Source organism: Notolepis coatsorum (genome assembly GCF_963971535.1).
Source record: "Notolepis coatsorum genome assembly, chromosome: 10".
Lineage (NCBI taxonomy): Eukaryota > Metazoa > Chordata > Actinopteri > Aulopiformes > Paralepididae > Notolepis > Notolepis coatsorum.
The window spans coordinates 26459042-26479686 of NC_140174.1; the positions used below are offsets into that span (position 1 = coordinate 26459042).

General features: G+C 48.5%; 1 protein-coding gene across 1 annotated transcript in view; it reads left to right on the plus strand.

Annotated features, from left to right (window-relative positions):
- The window catches only part of gucy2cb (guanylate cyclase 2Cb), a gene marked incomplete at both ends in the record, with an annotated part of 151597 nt that overhangs the window by 41039 nt on the left and 89913 nt on the right, over nt 1-20645 (plus strand). Inside the window, 2 exons of the mRNA XM_084322976.1 lie at nt 601-686; nt 4955-5093. Coding sequence (XP_084179102.1) covers nt 601-686; nt 4955-5093 — 225 coding nt within the window. The remainder of the gene's footprint in view (nt 1-600; nt 687-4954; nt 5094-20645) is intronic.

The window sequence follows — 20645 nt, forward strand, 5'->3', positions numbered from 1 at the left end:
CGCTTTACCCCCCACAGTCAGATCATTTTGGGAGAGTGGAGGCTACCACGTGCTTCCTCCGACACACGTCCAGCCAATCACCGCTTCTTTTCACCTGGCAGCGCGGATTCTCATTGAGAGGGCGTAGCGTGTGGGAGGACCACACTATCCCCCTCACGTCCAATCCGCGCTTAGCAGGCGCCCCGACCGAACTGTAGGAGTCGCTGTTTACAACGACCCGGACCCACCCCGCCAGCTTCTCCCACCCTCTGATACAGCCAATTGTATCAGTGCAGACGGCCAGCCAAGCTGGTGACAACCCCGGAGCTGTGAGCTGGATTCGAACAGGCGAACCAAGCTCACAGCTCCGGGGCTGGTGACGAACGCAATCTCCGCTCGACCACCTAACCGCCCAGTTAAAACGACTTTTAAGGTGGCCTTCTAGCGGCAGAGATGGGGATTAAGCGTGGCGCTGAAAGTGTTAAGAGCAAGTGGCAGTTACCCAGCTCTCATGTGACGGCAGTATGTGTTCTGCTCACATGGCGACGTCATAGTAAAATAGGACCATTGATTGGAAGATGGTCTGTTTGGAACATCCTGCAACATGTGCTTCATATCCAGGCAAGGCTGGGAACTACAGGCTCGACGAATATGGAGACAGAGACGTAAACTTCTCCATCATCTACACCTCTACTGCCGACAATGAGGTACCTGTATTTGTCCTGTGATTTTACCGCGAATGTGTAGCAGCTATAGGCGTGATAATGTCCATTAGTGGCCTACATGGTCGTGTGGTCATGTGGGAAAACGTCTGTGGTGCATCTCGTGTCTACGTGTGCGTAGTAACCATATGGGTTTGAAATGATAGAATGGCCATTTCTGGGTCGAATCTACATCCTTGAATGGTCATTTGGCTAGCTACCTTAAAATGTCTGGCATAGATTGCAATGTTGTCAATGAATACCGGCAGGGCCGGACTGTGAAAATCATTCAGGTCCGGAAATATTGCAGGAAATATATCCCCAGTCTGGCCACTGCAGTCTTCTGTCAGTCCGTGCCTGGCTGGCTGTCAAGTCAAGTGTTCTTTTGTTATTAATCTCCTTGGGGAAATTCAAGTGTCATAGCTGCATGGGGGGGGGGGGGGGGGGGGTACAGGTAGGATAGGTACATAGGTAATAGAACATAGAACAAAGTGCAAGTAATAATGACAATAGTGATAACAGCAGTAGTAGTGAACAGTCGTTTCAGCCTTGCAGTGTTACATTCAAGGCACTTCCAAAGTATTTTTCTGCAGGTCATTTAACAGGCCAGGCCACAGGTCCAATGGCAGTCCGGGCCTGCTGAGAGGAACTACAACTAGAAACACTGGCTTGACTGAAAAATAAATATATATACATAATGCATAATATAGTGTGACGAGCCTGGTGGTGTTCAGACTCAAAAACAAACAAATTCAAATGTCCACACAAATGCAATATCAATCAATAAGAATATTTATTGATTTACAGTCAGAATAATAGTACGATGGGCAAATAGAATGGTCGTAATACAGTCCGATGGTCAAAACACAAAAATAGGCTCTCGTACAAAAAAGGGATGGTTCAATACTCAGAGTAGTCGTCTGGTCCAGGGTCAGTATACAAGGGGGTTTCTCAGCCAGTCTAGGGTCCAGGGGTGCGTTGCACGCCGAGCAACCGGCTCTGTGAGCAGCAGCATGCGCACGCACATGCGCGGATGTGAATGAAATGTGTTACATTCCATTCCTAGAGGCACGCGAGGGAACATTTATGTGCATGCGCAGGAGCGCACGTGCATGTGGCATCATTAAAACACAGTGCAACCAGCTTTGAAATCACCAACGCACCCCTGCTAGGGTCCAGTACACAATGAACACCTTCTCGCCTTCACCTCTCCTCTCACTACCTCTCACCTCGCAAAACTCTGTATATAACAATCTCTCTCACTACAATAACTCCAACCTCACTTCCACTCAACTCACCTCTCTCTAACCTAGTGTATTTGTAGTGTGTGTGTCTGGGGTGTGTGCGTGTGAGATGTGGGTGAACTAATGATGCACAGGTGTGTTCTATCAGTACGAATCAGCTACCTAATTGTTTCCACTCCTTCCGTGGCAGTAATATCTCCCGTCCTTCACATGTCCATGAGAGGGGGGGTGATATCTGCCACAATATATACAATATACATAATGCAGAGCATGCAGGTCATTTAGCAGGCCAGGCCGCTTATATTCGAATACCAACCGTTTTGTGCATTTTGCTAATCTGATTGGCCACTGACGTTTCTGGTCATGTGACATGTGCACCAATCGTGTGACGGCAAGTTCTTTCGCCGGTTAAGCTTAGGCACTCTTTCGAAGTTGGTTAAGGTTAGAGTTTGTCTTAGAGCATGCAACGCCAGCCCTGATTCCAAACTCTAACCTTAACCAACTTCGAAAGAGTCGCCTAAGCTTAACCAGTGATAAACTAGGCGTTAGGTAGTTTGCTGCTGGTCGGGGCGGAAATGGGCGCGTCACGCGATTGGGCGCACATGTCACATGACCAGAAACATCAGTGGCCAATCAGATTCGCAAAACGCACAAAAAGGTTGGTATTCGAATAGACGCGGCCAGGCCCCTGCATGAGGCCTTGAATGATAATGACAAGGATGGACAAAACCCCACCATTGTCACAGAGGAAGTTTAGCACTAGGAGATATAGCTGCATCTTATAGCACAATCATTTTCAAATGGTTTCACGAGGCTACTAACTCATCCCGGCCTTATCATTCTGGCACGAGACCCAGAAAGATGATTTGTCGCCGTAAGGTTATTATCATTATATATATATATATATATATATATATATATATATATATATATATATATATATATATATATATATATATAATAGAATAGAAGTACTTTATTGATCCCGGGGGAAATTCAGCACCACATATTGCACACAATGAACATTCAGTTAGTCAAAAATCTAAAATAAGAATAGGAATAAGAATAAAAAGTTAAATGCACAGTCAGATATACATTCTAAAATATGTATATACATTCTAAAATATACAGTCCAAAAATATACAGTAAAATGTACAGTAAAATGTAAATATCCAGGAAGGTATACAGGGATTCTAACTCATGCACTGTCCACACATGAAACGGTTCTCATTACCGTGACAACATTATTCTGTCGTAATAAGTCTGTTTAGAGAAGTCGGTTGATTCTGCCTTGATTAATGGGGAGTTGGGGACTAACAAGACCAACAAAATCTGACAACTATCTCTTTATTCATCTCTAAGAATCTGTCTTACATATCATCGTTTTTCTTACATATTTGAGGCCACTGGTAAATTACTGACAACCCAGAATGGCAAATTTAGTCAAAAAGGAAAATTTTCATAGAATTGTTAGAAATATTTTCCACTTCCAGCTTCTACTCATCGCCACCCAGTCCTTAGTTACCATGGTAACCACACTTTCCAGCCTTTTAGCAGAGATTGTTATTCATTTTAAACATCTTTAAAATTCACATTTCACCTCAAAATGCAGTAGATTATACCTTTACTCAACCTAAAATCACATCCCGTTTGAATTTATTTCTCTGAATATGTTTGTCTTGTGGATTGGTCGTTGTGGCCATCTTTTAGTGTTACGCTTCAAAATGACCACAGTGATCCATCTCCTCATCCTATAAACTGTCTCTTGTAATAACACAGTTATCCTGCAGCTTTACCCAGCGCTGTAGTGGACATGGTCTCTATCGTGTACTGTGCATATTGTACATGTAAGCAGTATGTATTGTGCGTATGGTGTTTATTCTAATTATGTCTTTGTTCACACTTTATCCTCAGTATAATACGTTGTTTACATTTGACACTGAGACCAACATACCGACTGTGGAAAATCCAAACCCTTTCTTCCACTGGGGACACAGGCTTCCTAATGACGCACCAGTCCAAGGTACACACACACACACACACACACACACACACACACACACACACACACACACACACACACACACACACACACACACACACACACACACACACACACACACACACACACACACACACACACACACACACACACACACACACACACACACACACACACGCACGCAATCCCAAACATGGTAATACTGTGTCCAAATAATACAATCTTTGAATAGTTTGGCATACGCACTTATTTTCATAGTATATTATTTCAACAAAAATATGAATATGAATATGACAATATATTTGATCAAAGTACATTCCTTGTAGACAATAGCCTAAATCTCACACCCGGGATGGCCAAGGGCCTTACAGCCCCCACCCCTCCCTACAGCCCTATAGCCCCCACCCCTCTCTACAGCCCCCACCCCTCCCACCAGCCATACAGCCCCCACCCCTCCCACCAGCCTTACAGCCCCCACCCCTCCCTACAGCCCCCACCCCTCCCGACAGCCCTACAGCCCCCACCCCTCTCTACAGCCCCCACCCCTCCCGACAGCCCTACCGCACCCACCCCTCCCTACAGCCCTACAGCCCCCACCCCTCCCTACAGCCCTACAGCCCCCACCCCTCCCTACAGCCCTACAGCCCCCACCCCTCTCTACAGCCCCCACCCCTCCCTACAGCCCTACAGCCCCCACCCCTCCCTACAGCCCCCACCCCTCCCGACAGCCCTACAGCCCCCACCCCTCCCTGCAGCCCTACAGCCCCCACCCCTCCCTGCAGCCCTACAGCCCCCACCCCTCCCTGCAGCCCCCACCCCTCCCTACAGCCCTACAGCCCCCACCCCTCCCTACAGCCCTACAGCCCCCACCCCTCCCTACAGCCCTGCAGCCCCCACCCCTCCCTGCAGCCCTACAGCCCCCACCCCTCCCTGCAGCCCCCACCCCTCCCTGCAGCCCTACAGCCCCCACCCCTCCCTGCAGCCCTACAGCCCCCACCCCGCCCTACAGCCCCCACCCCTCCCTGCAGCCCTACAGCCCCCACCCCTCCCTGCAGCCCTGCAGCCCCCACCCCTCCCTACAGCCCTGCAGCCCCCACCCCTCCCTGCAGCCCTACAGCCCCCACCCCTCCCTGCAGCCCCCACCCCTCCCTGCAGGTTTTCAAGACAGTACCTTTCAATGCGACAGTGTGCGAGAGTCATTGTTGATTGTTGATTATTGATCATTGTGTGGGAGACGTCAACAATAAGCCCCCACCCCTCTCTACAGCCCCCACCCCTCCCACCAGCCCTACAGCCCCCACCCCTCCCACCAGCCTTACAGCCCCCACCCCTCCCTACAGCCCCCACCCCTCCCGACAGCCCTACAGCCCCCACCCCTCCCACCAGCCTTACAGCCCCCACCCCTCTCTACAGCCCCCACCCCTCCCTACAGCCCCCACCCCTTTCTACAGCCCGCACCCCTCCCTGCAGCCCTACAGCCCCCACCCCTCCCTGCAGGTTTTCAAGACAGTACCTTTCAATGCGACAGTGTGCGAGAGTCATTGTTGATTGTTGATTATTGATCATTGTGTGGGAGACGTCAACAACAGATGCTACTTGTAACGTCACATCAGCGCTTCAGTTATATGTCATCTGGCATCGCATCTCGCTCTAGCCATATTGAGATATCATCTTCGTGCACCTATTGTGCATGTGAAAAAGCTGACACATGCACGTCACTTCAAGTTCAAGTTCTTTAATAGTTGTCATACAGAAGTACAGAATACTTTCATACAAAATGCTTCTTACTGTTACGCTCCAGAGACTGTGCTAAGACAAGATAGTATCAAATAACATAATAACATAATATAGCATGTAATTTAGAAGAAGAAAAATGAGGTCACAGTGTTCGGTATAGACATATGTACAATGTTCTGAGTTACCATATAATATACAATACTATGCAGTGTACTAATGTACAGTACTATCTAGTGCAAAGCAGAAATGGGATGAGGTACAATTTTAGGTACAATTTACAGTAAGGTGTACGAGTTGTAGTGCAATCCTTCATCCATAAATATAAAGTGTGGGGAGTGGGTGCTACAGTGTGTTTGTTTAAAGTGGGTGTGTGCTATAAAGTGTGTGGAGTGGGTGCTACAGTGTGTTTGTTTAAAGTGAGTGTGTGCGTGTGGATGTGTGTGCTATGTGCGTTTGGTGGTTGTTGTTGTGTAGTGTTCATTCATTGTTCGTTTAGCAGCCTGATGGCCTGGGGATAGAAGCTTCTTCTGAGTCTTTCTGTGCTCGCCTTGAGACTCCGGTATCGCTTGCCTGACCGCAGCAGTTCAAAGAGGCAGTTGTTCGGGTGACTGGAGTCTTTAATGATTCTCTTAGCCTTGCCCTTGCAACGCTTGTTGTAAATGTTCTGGAGGGTGGGGAGCCCCCCTCCAATTGTGCGTTCGGCTGAACGTGTCACTCTTTGTAGTCTGCTTCGGTCTTGTGTAGTGCTATTCCCAAACCAGGAGGTGATGTTGCCGGTCAAGATGCTCTCTATTGTACATGAGTAGAAGTTCTTAAGGATCTTCTGACTGACTTGGAACTTCCTTAGGCGCCTGAGGAAGTAGAGGCGTTGTCGTGCCTTCTTCACAACACTGTCAATGTGTGTGGTCCATGTCAAGTCCTCGGATATGTAGGCTCCGAGGTACTTAAAGCTGTTGACTCTCTCAACCGGTGCCCCGTCGATGCTGAGGGGGCTGTAGTCCTTGACCCCCGACCTCCTGAAGTCCACAATCATCTCCTTTGTTTTGCTGACGTTCAGGGAGAGGCTGTTTTCCTGGCACCATCCCGCCAGGACCTTGACCTCTTCCAGGTAGGCCCTCTCGTCGTTGGCAGAGATCAGGCCCACCACCACTGTGTCGTCAGCAAATTTGATGATTGTATTGCTACTCCGCTGAGCCACACAGTCGTGTGTGTACAGGGAGTAGAGGAGGGGACTCAGAACACAGCCCTGGGGGGCCCCTATGTTGAGGGTGATGGATGAGGAGGTGCAGTTGCCTGCTCTCACCACCTGGGGTCTGCCAGTCAGGAAGTCCAAGACCCACTGGCAGAGGTCATAGCCCAAGCCCAGGTCCCTGAGCTTGGCTATGAGTATGGAGGGGACTATGGTATTGAATGCCGAGCTGTAGTCGATGAATAGCATTCTCACATAGTTCCCCTGCCTCTTGTCCAGGTGTGATGCTGCTGTGTGCAGCACATGGGCTATGGCGTCCTCCGTGGACCTGTTGGGGCGGTATGCAAATTGCAGGGGGTCCATGTTGATGGGGAGGGAGGAGCAGATGTAGCCCTTTACTAGCTTCTCAAAGCACTTCATGGCTATGGAGGTGAGAGCTACAGGGCGGTAGTCGTTGAGGCAAGCAGGCTTGGATTTTTTGGGTACAGGGATAATAGTGGACTTCTTCAGGCAGGTGGGTTGATGACAGCCTGTTCTAAGGACAGGTTAAATATGTCAGTGAATACTGGGGCCAGTTGGTCGGCACAGACTTTTAGGACGCGGCCGGGGATGCCGTCCGGACCTGCTGCCTTCCTGATATTCACTTTTTTAAAGGTCCGCCTCACCTCATGCTCTGTTACCCTGAACACTGCGCCTCCATCAGCAGCCGACCCCCCCCCCCCCATTGCCGTGGCTTGTGAGCTGGTGTTGTTATTACCAGCATCAAACCTCGCATAGAAGGTATTGAGGTCATTTGCTAAGGAGATGTCACTGTTCAGTTTGAGGGAGGCGCCTTTGTAGTCTGTCATCGTTTTGAGCCCCTGCCACATAGCTCTAGAGTCAGCTTGTTCAAACTGGAGTTCAATTTTATCCCTGTAGCGCCGTTTGGCCTCTGACACTGTCCTCCTTACGTTGTATCGCGCCACCTTGTGGTCATTCATGTTGCCTGCCACTAGGCCGTCGTTGTATGCTTTGGTGCGCTCTCTCAGAGCTTCACGGACGGATTTGTCTACCCAGGGTTTTTGATTTGGGTAAACTCTCATTTTGGTAGTGGGGATTGTTTCTTCCACCCTAGTACAAACATAGTCCAGCACTGTCTCCGTGTAGACATTAATGTTATCTGTGTCGCGGAACACATTCCAGTCTGTGCAGTGAAACACAGACCGGAGCGTCTCCTCTGACGTCAAATCCCATTTCTGCACCTCTCGCGAGACTACAGGAGTACTTTTAATTCTCTGTTTGTACTTTGCTCCTGTGTTTCCCTACAAAACACAGGGTGTGGTCACGCTCACGCCCTTCCTTGCCTTTTTCCATGCGTGATTTTGGCTCATATGCACTATCAATCAGTGGAGCGTTAATATGAAGCGAAGGGAGAAATTGAAGAATGTTGGACTTTCGCTGGAGTTTCTCCAGCCCCCGGATCGTCTTCGGCGCGTCCAGACAGAACGACGGCCCTATACCGCACTTTCCTCGCAGTTCTATGACAGTGGACCGATGGACTTCGCATGGCGTTCGGCGGTCGAGCCGAACCGCGCACGGGGTAGGGCCGTCAATGGCAATTCCTAGTACTAGTGTTTTCACTACCGCTTGTTGTCCCGTGAGACGACCGGGCGGTGTGATAGGGGGCTATCTGGGTGAATGTAGGGTGAATTTGGGTGAATGTGATCAACATGAAACGTTGTTAAATGTTTTTCCAAATATCATGGCGCGCGCAGCTACTGCTAATTCTATTGCTTTCGGGATGCCACTCCCGTGTGTCCCGCCGGGACTGTGTCTGGTTTCCCCCCCGCTTAACCATTACATCACTGATGGTCAAACGGTGTCTAATGTTAAGGGTTTAGCCGAGGCTTATCTACCCTTTACACAGGTGGACGGTCTGATGGCGGGGCTCAGGACAGGTGTGCCGTGCTTAGAGAAGCAGGTGGCTTCGGTCCTCTGCCCAGACATGGTAGAGCGGTATCCCGCCCGGAAACCGACGCCAAGGGGCGTGTCAGCCCGGCAGGTGACTGGATGGGCTAATGAGGCTTATATCGCCACAGTGCAGAATTTAGCAGCAACTAATAACATTTCTCAATTGGCTGCTTTTCTGTAAAAAATGGTGTTGGGCAATGGGGTCTTAGGGACAGCCGATGTCAAGACCCTCGCTCAGGGTTTTGAGGTTATTCAGCTTTTGACCCAGCCGCAAGCTATAACCGCAGGGAGGGTGAGGATGCTGTCGACTCTTATTCACAGACATCTGTGATTAGAGCAGTCTCCCCTGGAGGAGGAGAGGAGAATTCTCCTCCTCAGGGCCCCCCTCTCCGTGGATGGACTTTTTGGTTTGTCAGCGGAGGCACGGGCGGCCTTTAACCGGGGCCCCATGCCGCCCCACACCTCACAGCTAGAGGTGAGAGCACGGTCTCTTGCCAGCGGCTGCTGCGAGACCCCCGACCGGTGACCATGTGTCCCCCGCCCGAGATAACCTGGAAACAAAGAGACAGGCTCTCACGGTGCCGACAGACCTCGGCGGCCGAGGGATCGGCTGAATTAGATGGGCGCACCTCCGTGAGGAGTAACCGTCGCCATCTAGCTGTGTCTAGCACGCTCTCCGTTCATTCCCCCCCGCTACACTACGGGACTCAGGGCTCTGTTTTGTCCCCTCTGGCTGCGGCCCTCGTTCTTCCAGTGAAGCGTAAGCGGCCCGACATATCGCTTCTCATGAAGACAGGGGCTGACACCCAGCTGCTAGCTAGGCCTGGGTCTGTCTATGAGAATGCTGTACTGTGAAGGGGCGGAGCTAGGCGATCATGGAGTAGACGTGTTTCACGTGAGCTCCCTTCTACCGTGCGGAATATACGTTTTTCCCCATTAGTCTTTATTTTATTTTTATTTGTTTTTTGTCTGCTTGTTAAGTCGCCGAGTTTCAACTACTGTCGTCGACTTTTTTCGACTTTCTGCAATGTCGGTGGTGGAAACCAGATCCATGAGCGCTCCAGCCAGCAAACTGCCACCGGGCCTGGCCGTGCCATCGCCCGGTATCAGTGAGATAAGCGAAGCTGTGCTCTCGGTCATGACCAAGCTCCATGCAGACTTTGAGACACGCTTCGCTGGAACACAAAGAAAAGTGCTGGCGGAATTTTTACCCTTCATCGAGAGATATCAGAGGAAATAAGGTTGGCGGTCGTCCCGTTGAAAGACAAGATGGAGTCGCTGCACGTTATCTCCTTGGCTAATGCTAACGAACTAGCCACGCTAACGACAGAGGTCTCATTACAAGGCAGGAAGATGGCGGATCTGGAGTCCTCCCTGCTGGCTAGGCAGGCTGAAGTTGCCAAACTACAGTCGGTAATTGTGTAAATACAGTCCCGGGAGAGACGCTACAACATCAGGATTGTTGGAGTACCGGAGAGCAACGAGGGAGGCCGTCTCTCTGAGACCATGCCGGAATTGCTGCAAGAAATACTGGGGGAAGATGTCCTCCCCACCCCTCCCGTTTGTGAGTCGGCCTACAGAGCGGGCAGGACCACTCCTGGAGTGAACAAGGAGCCGAGGCCCATCATTGTCAAGCTGAACAGGCTTCAGCAGAGGGAACTCATCATGCGGTCGGCCCGTGCCAGAAGGGGTAATCTAAGGCTTGGCGATCACAAAGTGGCCATTTTCGAAGATTTTACGCCGGAGGTTCAAGCACAGAGAGGCGAATACAAAGTGGTCTTGTCCAGGCTATGGAAACTAGGCCTGAGGCCCACGCTATTCGCTCCCGTGAAATAATCTGTGCTGGATGAGGATGTTGGTCTGCGTTCATTTTGGTCGTTGGCTAAAGCGAAGGAATATCTCGAGGGGATACCCGAGACTGTAGCTTGATATCTGTCGGGTGAGTGACTTGGCGATGTGGTGCCTGAATACATTGATAGGGCCGACTATTTACAAATACTTGCTGTCATGCCCAGACATGCTAACTGTCCACTGCCCATCCAACTAGCGGGGCTTCCCAATGACTTCTGTTACTTGCTAATGCTGTCCTCATGGTCATACTTGTGTATCGCCTCTATGAAAGCTAGCGAGCTAGCTGAACAATGTACATAACGGACTCTAACGTGCTATCCGGATTCATCACTAGCTTACGCGCTAGCCTCGGGCTAGCTAGCGGGCTGCGTCTATCGTCTGCGCAGAGGCATTCGAGACCCGTTAATATTTACGTATTTTGGTTGTTGTTGCTGTTTAAGTGTCATCGGTTCGCACAATTCAACGGTGATCGGGTCCTTAACTAACTTCTTGTATGCTTTTATTTTTATATCCAGGCTGTTTTGAGCTTTGGGCTCCGGTAGGAGAAGATCGGTTGAATATATATATATACAATATATGATAACAGGTTGTGTCAGGTATTGCTTATTACCATCCCCGGGTTAATGAAGGTGTTTAATTCTATTCTTACATAGGTTATGTCATTCCAGCCGTTGTGCCTGATCAGAGGGGCTGTTACAGGTGTGCACTTTGACCATAACCCCCTTTTTTCCCTTTCTTATTATTGTCGTTGTTTAAATGACATCTGTTTGCGCAATTTACCTGTGATCTGATCCTGCCTTAGACGATCTGCTGGTATGCTTTAATTTAATTTTGTTTTGAATTTTCCTTTATCCATTTGTGCTATAACATTGCGACGTTGATGCGCAGACTCGGAAGTAGATGGTTGCAGGGTTGATGTTGAGTTATTATATAATAATGGCTATTTTTTTCCATTATAGTTATCTCATGTTAGGGCCAAGGCTCACGGTGGTTTTCGACCGATATCTTTATTGAATTAAATTTTTATTATTATTTGTGTTTATTGGACTAGTGGGGGTTTAATCAGGGGTTTATCTAGAGGGGGGTCGGAGTGGAGAGCGTCTTATTGGATCCATGACTCCAGTGGGAAATGATAGGAAGATGACCATCCTTAGTGGATGGGGCATAGGGAGGGGATTGGAGAGTGGGTATAGGAGGGTTTATAATAGGACGGGTGGGTTAGGGTTTAGAGTAGAAGGAGGGGGGGTTGTAACGGGTGGTATTTTTATGTGTTATGTACTGTTGTCTTATATGTGTGTAATTGTTCCTCCTCTGAACTCCTGGGATTGACCGTCTGGGCCCGCCTGGATCAGCGCCTCTGTACTCAGCCTGGCTGCACTGGTATGTTCTCTACGCATTTAGACAAACTCGACCATGGCTAAATTTAATATTTTAATTTGGAACGCGGGGGGTCGTAACACCCCACACAAGCGTGCCAGTGTCCTTTGGTTATTGAAGAGAAGAAATATTGACATTGCTCTCCTTAGTGAGACGCATTTATTGGTGGGTGATGTGTCAAGGCTAGCAAATCGACAATATCACGTTATCTCCTCATCCTCAGCCGATGATAAGACGAAAGGAGTCGTCATAGTTACAAGACGTAACCTTGATATCAAAGTCCTGGATGTGTGGTCGGACACGGAGGGAAGGATTACTATAGCAAAAGTTGAGTTCTCTCATAGGAAGATGGCAATAATAGCATTGTATGCCCCTAACACATTTGATTCAGCGTTCTATAATACAATCACAAAGAATATGTTGGAACTTACTGGATACGCTCTCATTGTGGGTGGCGATTTTAATGCGTGCTGGGATGCGGAGATGGATAGGTCCCGGTCCTCTGAAACAAGCGACCAAAAACGGTCCTCTAAGGCCCTCAGGATGTGGGCCCAGGACACGGGGCTCGCAGACCTATGGCGCTTATCCAATCCCACCCTCAAGGATTACTCTCACCTGTCTGCCAGACACAAAACCTTCGCTCGAATAGACTATGCATTCGCATCCCCTAATTTGTTTGATAGTTTCGACCTCTCATTGGTTCCCCTGGCTCTCTCGGACCACAAGGGGATTTTCCTTGTGGCAACCTTTGGCAGGCTCTCCACGAGAGCTCCCAGGTGGCGTTTTAACTCAACCTTATTAAAGAACGATGATTTCTGTTCTGAGTTCAGGAGTATTAGCTGAATTCTTGCAGATCAATGTTGGCACGGTCGATGACCCCAGGGTCCTATGGAACGCATTGAAAGGATTTATCAGGGGTCATGTCACACTTTTCGCCTCCAATTTGCGTAAATCCCGGTCAAAAAAACTAGAAGGACTGGAAACATTATATGCGGATCTATACGCATCTTTGCAAACTAACTATAGTGAACGACTAAACACACAACGTAAGATAGTCAAGAAGGAAATAAACTCCATACTTAAACAACAGTCTGAGTTCTTGATACATAGGACAAGGCAAAATTACTACTTTCACGGCTCCAGGCCTAGCCATCTATTGGCAATGAAAATACACTCGAATGATCATTTCTCGGATATCCCCTCGATCAAGACGCGACAGGGTACAATCACTACTGATTCGAAAAAGATCAACGACACTTTTAAAGAGTTTTACTCACAGTTATATAGCTCAGAGGTTAATCTCGACGACTCTAAATTTGAATCGTTCATTGGCGGGCTTGAGATACCCCACATTTCTGAGGAAGAGGCTAAGGAACTGGGGAAACCGATCACTCTTATGGAACTAAGGGAGACAATTGCTGAAATGCAGAGGGGTAAGGCACCAGGCTGGGATGGTATTCCACCCGAGGTGTATTTAGCTTTCTGGGACCAACTGGGCCCATTGATGCTCGATATGATCAATTACGCTATCGAACAAGGGGAGTTCTCAAGAGATGTCAACATGGCGCTGATTTCTTTACTTCTCAAGAAGGACAAAGATCCCAATGATTGTGGTAGCTATAGGCCCTTCAGTCTTCTCAGGGCCGATTTAAAAGTGTTTGCCAAGGTGCTGGCCCGCCGCCTGCAGAGATTTATGACGGTATTGGTACACTGCGATCAAACTGGTTTTATCCCGGGGTGCCTGGCTGCAGATAATCTTAGGAGGCTGTTGCATGTAGTCGATAACAGTAAAGACAATACAGCTCCGTCCACTGTTCTGTCTTTGGATGCCATGAAGGCGTTTGACAGACTAGAATGGTCATACCTGTGGAAGGTACTTGAGGTCATGGGTCTTGGAAATAATTTTATTCATATGATTAAAGTCCTGTATGCCTCGCCGTCGGCAATGATACTGACAGGCAAAAACTGTTCCACACTTTTCCCAGTCTCCAGATCTTCTAGACAGGGTTGTCCTCTGAGCCCAGGACTATTCGCGCTTTCCCTCGAACCATTGGCCCAATTTATTAGGCAATCGGAGGACATCGTACATCATACACCACACAAAATTGCTCTCTATGCGGATGACCTACTGATTTTTATGGATGACCCTTCCCGGTCGGCCACAAAATTATTGGGAATAATCGACGACTTTGGTAAATTGTCAGGCTTTAAGATTAACTGGAACAAATCAGCCTGCCTACCTCTTAATGAGCTGGCCAAGGCGGTGCGACTACCAGCTGATATCCCCATAGTGGAACATTTTAAATACTTAGGTATAGAGATATTCCCCACGCTGAGTCAAACTACTAAGTACAACTTCACGGGTACTTATGATAAAATACGCCAGGATCTAGACAGATGGTCGTCCCTTCCTAACTCCTTACAAGCCAGAGCTTCCATAATCAAAATGAACGTTCTGCCTAGGATACATTTTGTTAGCTCAATGCTCCCCCTGCCCCCTCCAATAGACCACTGGCGCAAGGTACAATCGATGGTATCTAAGTTTATCTGGAATAACAAACGCCCGAGAATCAAAAGAGCTACTACTCAACGTAGGAAACAAGATGGGGGCCTCGCAATCCCTGATTTTAAGCTTTATTTCTGGTCCTTCTCACTGAGACCTCTGATGTGCTGGCTAGACCCTGTAGATGCTGTATCTTGGAGCTCCTTAGAAGCGGCGGCGGTCTCACCGCTAAGATTGCAGGATGTGGTGTACTCCACTGTCTCTATTTCGAAATGCCGGCTGAGGTATGGACCGATCATAACTCACGTGATCCAAACGTGGCGTAATGTACAGAGGTCGTGTGGGGTTAAATGCCCATGGCACCTGGACTCTCCAATTTTTAATAACCAGCAATTACTTGTTGGGCACAAGCCGGTTAATATTCCTCAATGGCAAAGGAGGGGAGTTCATACTCTGGAGGATATTTATGATAAGAACGGCCTCAGTGCGTTTCAGGACTTAAGAGAATTTTATGATCTTCCCGGCGAGTCCTTCTTTCTTTACCTTCAACTAAGGTCAGCGCTGAGGGCGCATGGCGTGCCGTGGGCTCAAGCTTTGCACCCACACCCCTTCCTCAGGCTCATAGTGGACAGGACGACCTCCAGAGGGTTTGTCTCAGACTTTTATACGCTCTTAATTCAATCCACGTATAAAAATGTATCATTGGATACAATCTGGCGTGTGGATATCCCGGAGTTGGACCCCGAGTTTGACTGGGATGATGTTTGGGCAAATGTGGCATTGTCTTCCCGCAACCCCAATCACCAGCAAATTAATTTTAATTATATTCATAGGACCTATCTTACACCTAGGAAGCTATTTGCTATGGGACTGATAACCGACTCTCTGTGCACTTTGTGCTCTCAAAAGGCCACTGGCACTTATATGCATATGTATTGGGATTGCCCACCAGTGGCCCGCTTCTGGAGGTCAATAGCGGACAAACTTTCTGATCTGTGTGGCTTAACTATCCCATTCACAGCTGTTACGCTACTCCTGAACGATATAACAACACTACCCGCGTCCGTACAACTGAAAAGGGTTGTCCTAGCGGGCGTCACAGCGGCGAAGAAGCTAATAGCAATGAGATGGAAGGAGCCGGAGAAGCTCACAGTGATTAACTGGTCCCTAACACTGTTGGATGTGATTTATCTTGAGATATCCACGGCGCGGGTGATTGGGGTAGGGCAGGCTGGGATTGACCTGTGGTTCGCAGCAGCTGAGAAGGTCAGGACCACCGTGTGCGGCTGAGCGGGGTTGGGGTGCTTGTTCGGGGGAGTCCGGCGGTCTCATGGGAGGGGGAGGAGGAAATGTCTCGTCTGTCTTGTCTTTTGTTATGTCCTGAATTTAACTGGGGATTTATTGGGGGGCAGCTATTTAGCTATTTCTTCACTATTTGGTCATTTATTAGATAGCCCCCCTTGAAACCTTGAAACCTTGAAATTTTGAAATTTTGAAATTTAAAATTTAAAAAGGTTGAACTCTATTTTCTTTTCTTTTTGTCTTTATAATTTATAAATTGTTATTCTGTATTATTATTGTTTTTGTTATTTTCATGTGAAGTTCTGTGTATTGTGATTGTGGTTAATGTGTTGTCTTGTTTCATGTGATTAATAATAAAAAAAATTGATAAAAAAAAGAGAATGCTGTACTGTCAGGAGGCTCCCGCACCACACGTCCAGCGTGTGCATTTGGTGAGCCTGGTGTTGTATGTGACAACGGAGCAGGTTTCCCTGTATCGGATTTTTTTTGTCAGAGTGGGAACGCTAGGCCCAGGAGGTCGCAGCACGGGTTCCCCCAGCCCCGGCCTCGCCAGGCTGGGTATTACGTTGGTGCCTCCCCCGTCCGGACTACCAATCCTAGCAGCGGTAGTGAGTCAGGCATGCGTAATTTGGGTGATAGTAATATCACTACAGGGCTACGGTGTGTAGGGGACTCTCACCCTAGACAGCGTGAGGACCACACACCATGCATGTCCAGCCGTAGAGCAGGCCATCCCCAGCAAGTTTTATTTTTTTTTATCAAATTTTTGTATTATTACTTAACATGAAAACAAGACAACACAATACAATAACCATAATAACAATACACAGAACTTCACAGGGAGATAACAGAACAATAATAATAAAAGAAATAACAATTTATAAAAAGAGAGTACAACATTTTAAATTTTAAAGGGGTACTATCTTACAATTGGCCTTTCCCAGTATTCAGTACCGTTTCCCGGCCGTGTGGCTCTATATCAATAAGACTTATGTCTCTAATTCTCATATTGGCGCACTCTTCCAATTCCCCTCACAACCCTCACCCTCACCAAACTGAGTCATCCCAAAACGTGCATATCAGTGATGTCAGAGATTTCCAGCTGCATAACAATGTGGCAATTGTCACCAGGCCACACAGTGGTTGGAGCCCAGCCTCAAAACGGCTTAAGATCCTGAGGTAGAAAAACGCTGCCCCTGAGTACCCGACCAGAAATACAAAACAATGAACCTTTTCGAAAAACAAAAACCTACAGAGTGTTCCATAGACTCACAGGAACCGTGCAAAAGTGCCCAAACAGTGAAGAAATAGCAAAATAGCAAAATAGCTCCCCCCCAATAAAATTCCCCCAGTTAAAGTTAAGAAGGACAAGACAAAAGACAAGACAGACAAGACATTTCCTCCTCCCCCTCCCACGAGACCGCCAGACTCCCCCGAACAAGCACCTCAACCCCGCTCAGCCGCACACGGCGGTCCTGACCTTCTCAGCTGCTGCAAACCACAGGTCAATACCAGCCTGCCCCACCCCAATCACCCGCGCCGTGGATATCTCAAGATAAATCACATCCAACAGTGTTAGGGACCAGTTCTGTTTCATTAGGGGCTCTGCTTGGCATCACTACTGCACTATCTCGCGTACGTGCACGCGTACTGAATAAACCACAAATGTACCTCTAATACCAGTATTAGTCTGACCACACCCCTCATCAGCTTACCTTCATAAGCAGGTGTGTGGTCACCTGCTCTCCTCCTTCTCGCTTTCACCACAAGGAAGAAGTGCCTCGGTAGATCCCCACACTTGACACCATGATGGAAGAAAGGTTTAGGAGCAGCTTTGGGAAACAAGGATACGTTGACATCATATCTTTATTTTCTCTCTCACTATTTTCGAGAAAATACGGCGATATTGTCTTCGTACTGGAGTGTCTGGAAGATGATGATCATTCTAAAAACCCTCCACCGGTTTTCGTATTGGGAGCACGCCGCTGCATGCTTCTCAACTGCAGTTCCTTGCTGTGTTTGTTGGGGTGAAACCTGTCAGGCCACAGCTGAACTGTCGGACATGCCGCTGTTGTGAGAAGCGGTGCGTTCCAGGTTGGGTGAGTAGTGTTTGCTGGCGGGCTCCACTTGTCTGTTAGTGCTATGGGGGCTACTTGACAAAGTTTATGGAAACCGGCCCCAGACTAGGGTCCTTTGTTCAGCCACCTAGGCGACAGAAGGCCTTGGTCTGGAGACCATTATAGTTTTAACTAGTGGGCCGCGACCATTGACACTGGTGATCCCTGTGTGTTTTGGACGAGTGGATTCTCTCTGTCACCGTGTTAAGGCCCCATCTTTCATATCCAAATGAGAGTATTCCTTCACGAGGGGATATGTGCATGTAATGTGCGATAGCGGCAGATTCATGTTCAAAGTCAGCTACACAGGCCAGTTGGTACTGTGCTGATTCCGTCGGATGTGGTAATGTCACCGTTGTGAAGCGGTGTTGACATCTTGTTTTCTCTTTTCTCTTAAAAAGTGAGGAGAGGTTCAGAACGGCGGCCTGTCTGGGTGAGTGTTATGTCATTGTTTACATGTTCATAGCTTACGGTTAGCCGGTCAGCTGTTAACTGCTGCGTTAGCCTGCTGGATCGCTGCATGGCCTGCTTAAGGCCTACTATTAGCCAGTCAGCTGTTAGCTGCGGGGCTAGCATGTCGTGGTCGCTAGGTAACGTTAGCTTGCTGCTATGGCCATGGCCTGGCGCGGGGTAGCTTAGCTTCTCGCGCGCCGCCGTGAGCTCGCTTCTGATCGCGTGCGTCGTTAGATCGGCGTCTCGCGAGCAGAAGCAATAGCACCCGAACGGTGGGAGCAGCCGTTAGCTTGATGCTATTCTGTTGAACGTGCTTTGATTTTAACATGTTTTACACTCTTGACCACGACGTCATCCTTGACAGGGGATGTTCGTCGACCCTGCCCTGAGCCTGGACGGGGATTGCGTCAACAAAGAGGACTGTAGCGACTGGTTGGAGCGGCGACGCTGCCCGGATCGAACAACACAGGACGGCTGTGTTCTACGGTGTCTTGTGACTGCACTTCGCTGATCTGCGTTCCGGGTAGGAACGGGGTTGACCAGACCTCATAACACGTCTTCTGGTTTTACTTTGCTAAATGTATTGTGAATAACGGTGTTTTTCCCAAAACGTGTGTTGCTACAATGCATTTAGGATACGTTGCGGGTTATGTGTGAGCTGTTTTTGTCACTGGCAGTTAGCTTCTCCGTGCAAACGGGATGTAATGATCTGGTTGTTGTGTGAGTAACACGGCCGTGTACTCACAACTAAGGTAACTAACCTATGAAGCTATGCTTGGTGACAAGTGAGTAAAAGAATGTTCTTTCTCAGACTGTAATGACAATGAACACATTAACAGGTTTTCCTGTTTTAACTGGCCGTATTGAGGGTAAAATAGGAGGATTGTGTTTTCCCCCCCGGTTCCCTGGGGACTTTATCACCTCCTATCAGACATGTTGTGCATTAATTGTGTCTTTTGTGTGGTAGGGATACGATGTAACTCTTAGCTTGATTGCTGAGGTTGTGCTAAATCTGCTGGAGAAACTTATTTCCTAAAGGGAAATTGGTTTGGTTGCTGTCATGTGTGCTTAGCAAGGCCTGTGGTCGATACTAATCAAGAATGATGTATTCTCTCATTGTGAAAAAAACGGCGTTCCTCTGTTGAGTGTTTTTGCCATTTTTTGTAGGTGATGATGGGTTGTGTGTGTCATGTGACCTACAACTGGGTTGTACTGGCCACAGAAGCACATGTGTATGTTGGACCGGGGTTCTTAGAGCCCTCTCTATTCTGTGTTTTTCCTTAGTAAAAATCAGATAGCAGGTTAGCTCATGCGCTGTGTGGAGCTGTGAAACGCTTCATAGAGCTGACTATGACTGTGTCATATTCTCTTTTTGTCGTTACGTCGTATCATGGGTGTGGGGTCGTAAAGGGGTGAACTGGTAACCTTTCCTCTCCCCATTGTTCTGTCGGTCAGGGGTACACCCCCTGTCCTTCAAGGTTCCCGTCACGTGGCGGTTCGGCACGTTACGGGGGGGGGGGGGGGGGTGCGGGAGGGAGTTCCTGGTCCCACGGCCTGGTATATTGGGCGTGTGCACCGCAGGAATTCCCCCGCCATAGAGTACGTCACCGTGCGCGTCTCTGTTGGTAGGACTTCCGTGTGCTGTTCAGGTCCATGTGATGGATCTGTTTTCAGGGGGGGTGGTCAGGGCTCCTCCTCACCAAGCGCCTATTCAGGCCTTCTGTGAGTTCGGACTCCTTCTTCCATGTGAGGAAGCCTCCATCAGAGTACAGAGCCTTCCTCCTCAGATTGTCAAAGTGAGTGGACCCTCTAGAAGGGTCCTTTTCTATTGTATGTATATTCGATTCAATTCGTTTATTGAGTGTGTATGGGTTCAGTGCCTCTTCCCCGGAGGCCCTAAAACCAGTTTTTTACATGGCTCAAGGTGCAATATATTCTTTTCAATCTGTACAGCTCGCGTGGGAAGTCTCTCTGGGGATCCCCGTCTCTTTCCTATGGGAGGGTGGTGGGATGTAAAAATGTGAACATTTTTTACCCCGGCTGTGTAGACTGGGATACATACTGTTGATGCTTCCTTCTTTCTATTCCAGAAGTGTTGGAGTTAGGGAGTGTCACACCCCTCTTGTCGTTCCCCTGGGCGCCTTGGGGATTCAATGACAGGTCTAAATAGCCTGTTCATTGATGGGGGTGTGTCCCGACGCACGTATAGTGCTAGCTCGCTGTAAACAGGCGATTGACTG